The sequence below is a fragment of the Ahaetulla prasina genome, chromosome 4 (genome assembly GCF_028640845.1).
Source record: "Ahaetulla prasina isolate Xishuangbanna chromosome 4, ASM2864084v1, whole genome shotgun sequence".
In the NCBI taxonomy this organism is placed as follows: Eukaryota; Metazoa; Chordata; class Lepidosauria; order Squamata; family Colubridae; genus Ahaetulla; species Ahaetulla prasina.
The window spans coordinates 72,774,082-72,782,959 of NC_080542.1; the positions used below are offsets into that span (position 1 = coordinate 72,774,082).

Consider the following 8,878-nt stretch of genomic DNA (forward strand, 5'->3'; position numbering starts at 1 on the left):
GCAAAATATGAGAGAAAATTTTTATAAGATGTTTTATAGATGGCATTTAGACCCCAAAAATTGTCATGTATGTATCCTAATGTACAGGCTAAATGTTGGAGATGCGATTGTGAAGATGCCACTTATTACCATATATGGTGGACTTGTAAAAAAGTTAAAGCATTTTGGATTAAAGTATGGTGGATCATGCAGAATATTTTGAAAAGAAGATTAAGTTTACCCGCAGTTCTTTTACTAGGAATAATTATGGATTGTACAGCTATAGAGACTAAATTGATTTTGAACTTAATAACAGCCGCAAGACTTTTGATTGCTCAATATTGGAAGAAAGAAGAATTACCTACAATTGAAGAATGGACACTTAAAGTATCAAATCTGGCAGAAATGGCAAAAATCTCTGCTTACTTGAAAGACTATACACAAGAAAAATATATTTTAGAATGGAAAATGTGGATTGATTATATTCAAAATAAGTATCAGATAAAAAAATATCGAATAGCATATGAGTAAATTTAGGAAATATTTTGTATTAGATATATTTCTGAAGGAGAGGGGAATTGAGAGTGTGATTAAGTGTGGAGAGACTAGAGATTATAATTTAGGAATTATTTTAGATTATGATTGTTAGTTTTGATACCCTGCATTTTGTTCTGGGAAGTCAGGGTGGGGGTGGGGGTAAGGGGAGGGAATTGGGGGTTGAGGCTAGAGATGGAGTGATGGTTAATGTACAGGGATTATTGAAGATGTATAAATATAATTAATGTAGGGTCAGGTCTGCCCAGTTACCATTTTAGAACGGTGGGGAGGAGAAAAGAGAGTAGGAGGTAGGAAAGAGGAGAAGAGGAAGGAAGAGGGGTAGAAGAGGGAGAAGGAAGGTGTAGGGTGGAGGGAGGAGAGGATGTAGATAAGAGAAGGAGAGGAAGGTCTGGAAAGTAGAAGGTAGAAGAGGGAAGAGTGTTAAAAGGGGGGGTGGTGACTGGGCAGGCCCGACTAATTGTATATAACTGTACATTGAATGAGACGTTTGACATGATTGTAAAAATAAAACTTTTTTATGGGGAAAAAAATACAGATTAGAAACACAAGTTAAAATAGGGAAGAAAATGGTAAGTGAACACCTGTCTACCCTAGACGAGTTCAAATCACCAGGACCGGATGGATTACACCCCAAGGTTCTGAAGGAACTGGCAGACATGATCTCAGAACCACTGAACTATATCTTTCAAAGATCCTGGAGCACAGGGGAGCTGCCAGAGGACTGGAAAAGAGCTGATGTAGTTCCCATCTTCAAAAAAGGAAACAAAACAGATCCAGAAAACTACAGACCTATCAGTCTGACCTCAATACCGGGGAAGATTCTGGAAAAGATAATCAAGCATCGAATCACCAAACACCTAGAAGCAAACAAAGTAATAACCAAAAGCCAACATGGGTTTGTCAAAAACAGATCATGCCAGACTAATCTTATCGCATTCTTTGACAAAATGACAAAATTAGTAGACCAGAGGAATGCTGTCGATATAATTTACTTGGACTTCAGTAAAGCATTTGATAAAGTAGACCATAACCTACTACTAGATAAAGTAGAAAAATGTGGGTTAGACAGCACCACCACCAGATGGATTCGTAACTGGCTGACCAACCGCACTCAACGTGTAGTCCTCAATGGAACTACATCCACATGGAGGGAAGCATGCAGTGGAGTACCCCAAGGCTCTGTTTTAGGCCCAGTACTCTTCAACATCTTCATCAATGACTTGGACGAGGGGATAGATGGGGAACACATCAAATTTGCAGATGACACCAAGCTGGCAGGAATAGCCAACACTCCAGAAGATAGGCTCAAGTTACAGAAAGATCTTGACAGACTTGAACATTGGGCGCTATCTAACAAAATGAAATTCAACAGTGAAAAAAGTATGGTTCTACATTTAGGCCAAAAAAACAAAATGCACCAGTACCGTATATGTGGTACCTTGCTCAATAGTAGTACCTGTGAGAGGGATCTTGGAGTCCTAGTGGATAACCATTTAGATATGAGCCAGCAGTGTGCAGCAGCTGTTAAAAAAGCCAACACAGTTCTGGGCTGCATAAACAGAGGGATAGAATCAAGATCACGTGAAGTGTTAGTACCACTTTATAATGCCTTGGTAAGGCCACACTTGGAATATTGCATCCAGTTTTGGTCGCCACGATGTAAAAAAGATGTTGAGACTCTAGAAAGAGTGCAGAGAAGAGCAACAAAGATGATTAGGGGACTGGAGGATAAAACATATGAAGAACGGTTGCAGGAACTGGGTATGTCTAGTTTAACAAAAAGAAGGACTAGGGGAGACATGATAGCTGTGTTCCAATATCTCAGGGGCTGCCACAAAGAAGAGGGAGTCGGGCTGTTCTCCAAAGCACCTGAGGGTAGAACAAGAAGCAATGGATGGAAACTGATCAAAGAAAGAAGCAACTTAGAACTAAGGAGAAATTTCCTGACAGTTAGAACAATTAATAAGTGGAACGACTTGCCTGCAGAAGTTGTGAATGCTCCAACACTGGAAATTTTTAAGAAAATGTTGGATAACCATCTGACTGAGATGGTGTAGGGTTTCCTGCCTGGGCAGGGGGTTGGACTAGAAGGCCTCCAAGGTCCCTTCCAACTCTTTTGTTATGTTATGTTATGTTATGATAGCGATGGGATTTGGAACCCGCCCCTGCCTTTTTCCATCTTTTCTCCCATATGATTTGTTTGGGGTTTTTTTAAATCATTCTGTCAGGAGAAGAAATTGGAGACAGTAATTTGCACAATTACTTATGCAATTTGCACAATTACTTGTGCACATTGGGGAAAGTATTTGCATTCTGTATTTTTTTTTAAAAAACTCAGCGCCAGCTACTTACTTTAATGTTTATCCTAATACCTTAACCCTCATTTTTACAGTATCTCTTCCAAGCTCTTTCAAGTTCTATATCTGACAGAATCTATAAGAATTACTATTGCCAGTAGATCATTTTTTAATTGAACAAATTCTATAGATGCATTAACTTGTTTCAAAAGAAAATATTTCAGCCCAAGTTATATAATCTGCTTTCTTTTAGCATCTGACAAAAAAGCTTTTCAAAGTTAAAATAGAAAAAATATTGGCACACCACACAAATATTAAATATTATAGATTAAATAAGTCTATATTTATTTTTATAAGAATATGTTAAAATACCAGCTGAGGGTATTTTTCTTTATTAAAACAATTACTCTTTTTAAATAGAAAATAAATACTGTGTTTTTATCAGAAATTGCTTTTTTAAAAAATATCATGGGTTCAATGCACAATGTGTAAACCAAGCCAATTATGGTTATTCAGAATTATTCAGTCAGCATGATTAAAGAAAACATGGTTTTGTATAATGTTAATCTACAAGACCTGATGATATCCCAGGAGAAGTTTTAAAATTGCTGGAAGACAATGGGAAGACATTTTTACTGCAGCTCTTCAATCAAGTATATGAAACAGGAAAGATACCAAATAATTGGCTAAAGTTAATCTTTGTGGCAATCCCCCCAAAAATAAATGGCAAACAAGTATACCGAATACAGAACAATAAACTTAATAAGTCATGCCTGAAAATATTCCTGAGAATAATTCACACAAGAATATACAACAAAATTGAAGAGCATCTAAATAACACACAATTTGGTTTCAGAAACCATCTTGGTACATGAGATGCCCTATTTAGCATTCAAGTTCTTGTACAGTGTTGTAGAGATGTCAATCACAGTGTTTACATGTGGTTTGTTGATTTTGAAAAAGCATTTGATAAAATAAGACACAACAAACTATTACAAGTCCTGAAACATATGGGATTAGATGAAAAGAAATCCAAATCATAAAGAATCTATATTGGCATTAGGTAGCAATTGCGAGATTAGGCCAAAAATACTGAGATGATGCAGAAGTATGAAGAGGGGTCAGAAAGGGCTGTATTCTGTGTTCGCTGTTGTTTAATATCTTCTCTGAGTCAATTTTCAATGAAGCACTGGAAAACATTGATACTGGCCTCAGAGTAAATGGTGTTTGGATCAACAATTTAAAATATGCTGAATATATAGTTCTATTCGCCAGTAAGCATGAAGACCTTCAGCTCCTCATCAACAGAGTCACAGAAATATCTGAAAAATATGGCTTGAAGCTTAACACCTCAAAAACCAAGGTCATGGTCATCAGCAAACAACCCATTAATTTACCTCCGATAAATTTGGAAGGAATACCACTAGAAAAAGTTGAAGGGATAATGTACCTCAGTTCTAAGTTACATGAAAGCTGGGACATGACCACTGAAGTAAAGACAAGGATAGAGAAAGCTCAAACAGCATTCTTCAAAATGAAAAAGGTCTTCTGCAGTCATAACATAAACCTGAAAATGAGGCTTGTCAGATGTTATATCTTTTCTATCCTGTTCTATAGAGCAGAGAGTTGGTCTCTAACAGAAAGCCACTTGAAGAGACTAGAAGCATTTGAAATGTGGATTTACAGATGGTTGTTACATATAAGCTGGGTTGACAAAATCAGAAATGAAGAGGTAATAAGCCACCTGGGAAAGCCAAGGGAAATCATCAAAACCATTAAAAAGTGAAAGATAGAATATTGTGATGCAAGACCCAGAAAAATACGGCATACTATACTTAATCCTCCAAGGAAAGATTGAAGGCAAACAAAGGTCCAGGCAGAAGAGCATCACGGCTTCAAAACCCGAGGGACTGGTTTGGACAAAACTCAGCAGCACTTTTTATGTGGCTGCTGATAAAAATAGGACTGCCAACATGATCGCCGACCATGATGGGAATGGCACAAGAAGAAGAAGTATCTAGTTTATTTTTTCTATTCCACTAGGATAAGGGACCTAGGAAGACTTCCATTGGTGTAAGGGTCTTCCTGGATGCCCTTACTGAATCTGAATAGGTGCAAAAGAATAAGATGAACGAGTTCAAGTGAACTTGCTGGCCACAGTGTTTTCCAAAGGAATCAGTTTGCACAAGACAGCATAAGTAATTAAAATTTTTAAATGTAAGCAATGAGCCTGAATGTGCAAAGTCAGACTGAAAATGCCTTCAATTTGTAGGTTTCTGTTTTTCTTAAAATGCACAGAGAAGTAGAAATATGCCATTGTTTGGAGATTAAGATATAGAAGTGTTAGATCTTTTTTTCCTCCTAACACTGAAAGAATGTTTTTACTGACTATGTTGCCACAAGTGCAAAATGCCACAGGAAGCAGAACCATTTTCACCAGTTCGCCTTTTCATTTGCAGTTCTATTTTATTTTATAGTTCCTTAATTCCTCTCGGTAGATTAGCAAAGAGAAGACAAGATGATGGCAAAAACCATGCAAGTTCCCTTTTCCTCAGTCCATCTGCAAGATCCCTCTCTTATTGCAGGATGAAGACTTTATTTCTAAGAAATAACATCAGGATCCTAATGAATGGTTATAGACACTCAATAGAGCACACCATTCTTTAGAACCAGGAGGAGGAGCTAATGGAACACTGATTAAGTATCTACGTTCTAAGATATACACTTACTCATAATCGGTTGCCAAGGGCACAAGACAAAGAATACATGCCACAGGATCCTGGGCAAAGCAGGTCAGCAGCAACTAAGAAGTGCTGACCATGGCCAGTGGATACCAGCTGTGGGCACCCTGGTCCCCATTGGATGAATCTCTGCAATGGCTGCGGGGTGCTGTGCCCAGACCCAGCAACACTAAACACCCTTTCCGGGGAGGACAAAGCCCAGCCACTGCCACTGATTTGGAGGTGCAACTTTGCTTCCAGGGGCTGAGTCTGGTGCTGGAATCAAGTGCTAAGACTGGGATGAAGCAACCATTACCCTCCCAATTGGCAGGAGAACCTAGGGCATGCAATAGGGCTGTGCACAAGCCACAGGCAGTGAGGCTTATAGGGCTTGATTCAGTCTTTGGGCATCTAGTGACTGCACAGCCTCCCCACTGGACTGGCTCATTGAGGGTTTCAGAGCGCTCAGCATTCTGTCAAGTGATAAGTCCCCAGCAACGCAGACCCCATGGCCTCCATGAACCACAAGTGCACATGGCTATGGCCATGTGTCGACAAATGCTGCGTGCCATTCTCTTGCTTTATGCTGCCTACAAAAAATGTGCTTTTGCCTTACAACATTCCCGCTAAAACTTCCCTAAGCAAAATCAGGACAAGCTGGGATCCTTGATTGCAAGAGAAGTTATCTCAGGCCCATATCTGATTCCCTTCTACTTCAGAAAAATCAACTCATTGGATTTCACCTTCAACTTATTTCCTGGAATTGTCAACTTTTCTTCAACACCTGTGTTTCTTAGAAATCAATCTATTTCCTGGAACAACTACTTATTCTTTTTATTGCTCAATCCAGTTTCACTGAACAAAATGTAGCATTTAATTTAATAATATCAATCTGGCAATAATCCAGAAGAGCATCAACACTCAGATCGTTTGTAGACAGAAGAAACCAATCTTATTGTTTGTCGTCTTTTTGTGAAGAAAGGAACATTGCAAAAGAACATTTACAAATATTGTGAACAGCCTTCCTTACAGTATCTGGTTCACAAATGAAAGAAATGGATCTCAATTGTATGTATGTATGTATGTATATATGTATGTATGTATGTTTAAATGGGCCAGACAAACACTGAAATTCAAATGAAACAAGTTTATTCATTTTCCCTGAGAGATGGTCTTCAGAGTCTGAGATTTATTTGCCACTCAGTGACAAAAAAAATTTTTCCCCGCAGGCTGCCCATATATCATTTCAATCTGTACAATAAAATACCAGGTAGTTGCCTTTATAAAATGTTTCATCATATTTTAAACATTGTAAAAGACACAGAATTTGTCAAGATATTGCATGTTTTAAACTGTAAGATAGCATTGTTATATGAACAAAATGGAAAATAAATGTGAACTATGTCAAACATGCCTTAAACCAGGAATAAATCAAGGGTAAAAACAAATTTCAAAATAACAAACATAGGGAACATAATGGAGGAAATCTGAGGGAAAGTCTAAATGAAAATATTAATTGTATCTTGTGGTATCTAAATATTTCCTACTCAAACACAGATATCTGGTACAAAAAATTCCTTCCTGTGTTGCAATTGTTAAAAACAGAAACAATATCAGATAATCATGAATCATTTTCTCCAAGGAAAAAGCCTATATCAACTAAAATCTATATGAAGTTCATGATTTAAAACGAAATGAAACTCCCACTCCCAAGCCAATATCCTCTATTTATTTATTTATTTATTTATTTATTTATTTATTTATTTATTTATTTATTTATTTATTTATTTATTTATTTATTTTGTCACATTATATATAAGCATAAGCATGAAATAACTATACGATAGATAAGCATATATATAACCATAAGTATGTAATAACTATATGAAATTGTATACAATCAAAGGGAACATTAGGACAGGAATGGTAGGAACGTTGGTGCTCTTATGCACGCCTCTTACAGACCTCTTAGGAACGGGGTGAGGTCAATAGTAGACAGTTTTTGGTTAAAGCTTTGGGGATTTTGGGAAGAGACCACAGAGTCTGGTAGTGCATTCCAGGCATTAACAACTCTGTTTCAGAAGTCATATTTTCTGCAATCAAGATTGGAGCGGTTCACATTAAGCTTAAATCTATTGTGTGCTCATGTATTGTTGTGATTGAAGCTGAAGTAGTCTTCAACAGGAAGGACGTTGTAACAGATGATTCTATGAGTTAAGCTCAGGTCACGTCGAAGGCGGTGGAGTTCTAAATTTTCTAAATCCAGGATTTCAAGTCTGGTGGCATAAGGTATTTGTTGTAATCAGAGGAGTGGAGAACTCTTCTTGTAAAATATTTCTGGACACGCTTAATTGTATTAATGTCCAAAATGAGGTATGGGTTCCAGACAGAATTTTCTTCTCTTGATGATGCAAATTAAAGCAGTCTAAACCATTGTCTTAAAAAAAAACCTGTTTTTCAAATAACTATTAAAAAATTTGGAAATGCAATATTGAAAGTCACATAATTCCCAAATCATTTACTAAAAACTTATTGTGATCACATTGAAGCAAATTGAACACTGAAATATCAACCATAGGGCTTTGCTGTAACAACAGACATACAGATCTATAGAAATACGATTTGCAATTGCAGAATTGAGCTAAAATCGTTGATTTGATTCATTTATGCAGCAATGAACTCTCTTATGTAATGAATGAATATGTCAGTTCATTTTTTAAAATTCCACATGCTGTATTTATAATTTATAGATGAAGTCTATGGGTTTAATTTCAACTGCTTGGCAATTATTTAAGTCTCTTGCAACCAATATAACTAAATTAGTGAAGATGTTGACCAGTTTTTCTATTGATTTCAAATCGACAGTGACTAATTTAATCTGGACGCAATTTATATCAACAACTACCAAATGATGAAAAAATTATACCTCAAAAGTCATCAATGTTTTCTCTCTCCTAGCCTTCCTTATCAGACAATATGCTATAAACAATCCTGATTTTTCTGTTTACTAATAAACTACTACATTTTGACAAAAATCAACACAATGTTGTTGCTTCAAATTGGATGTAACAAATTGGATGTAACAAAAATGAAATCTCATTTTACTTCAGAGAAGCACGTGGGTGGAGCTGCTGCTTTGAGGAGAGATTGGGGGTGAGAAACTGCCTCCATTTCATTCTCTTTTTACTTCAGAGAAGCACATGGGTGGAGCTTCTGCTGTGAGGAGAGATTGGGGGTGAGAAACTGCCTCCATTTCATTCTCCTTTTACTTCAGAGAAGCACGTGGGTGGAGCTGCTGCTGTGAGGAGAGATTGGGGGTGGGAG

General features: G+C 37.1%; 1 protein-coding gene across 1 annotated transcript; it reads left to right on the forward strand.

Moving 5' to 3' along the window:
* The first annotated feature begins 5,601 nt into the window (after positions 1 to 5,601).
* LOC131198980 (FANCD2 opposite strand protein-like) lies at positions 5,602 to 6,184 on the forward strand. Its single transcript, XM_058184367.1, has one exon. The coding sequence runs from the start codon at positions 5,654 to 5,656 to the stop codon at positions 6,182 to 6,184; it is 531 nt and encodes a 176-aa protein (XP_058040350.1). The 5' UTR covers positions 5,602 to 5,653.
* Positions 6,185 to 8,878: the final 2,694 nt, after the last annotated feature.

Coding starts and splice junctions, on each gene's coding strand:
- LOC131198980 (XM_058184367.1), top strand. CDS start 5,654: ATGGCCAGTGGATACCAGCTGTGGGCACCCTGGTCCCCATTGGATGAA.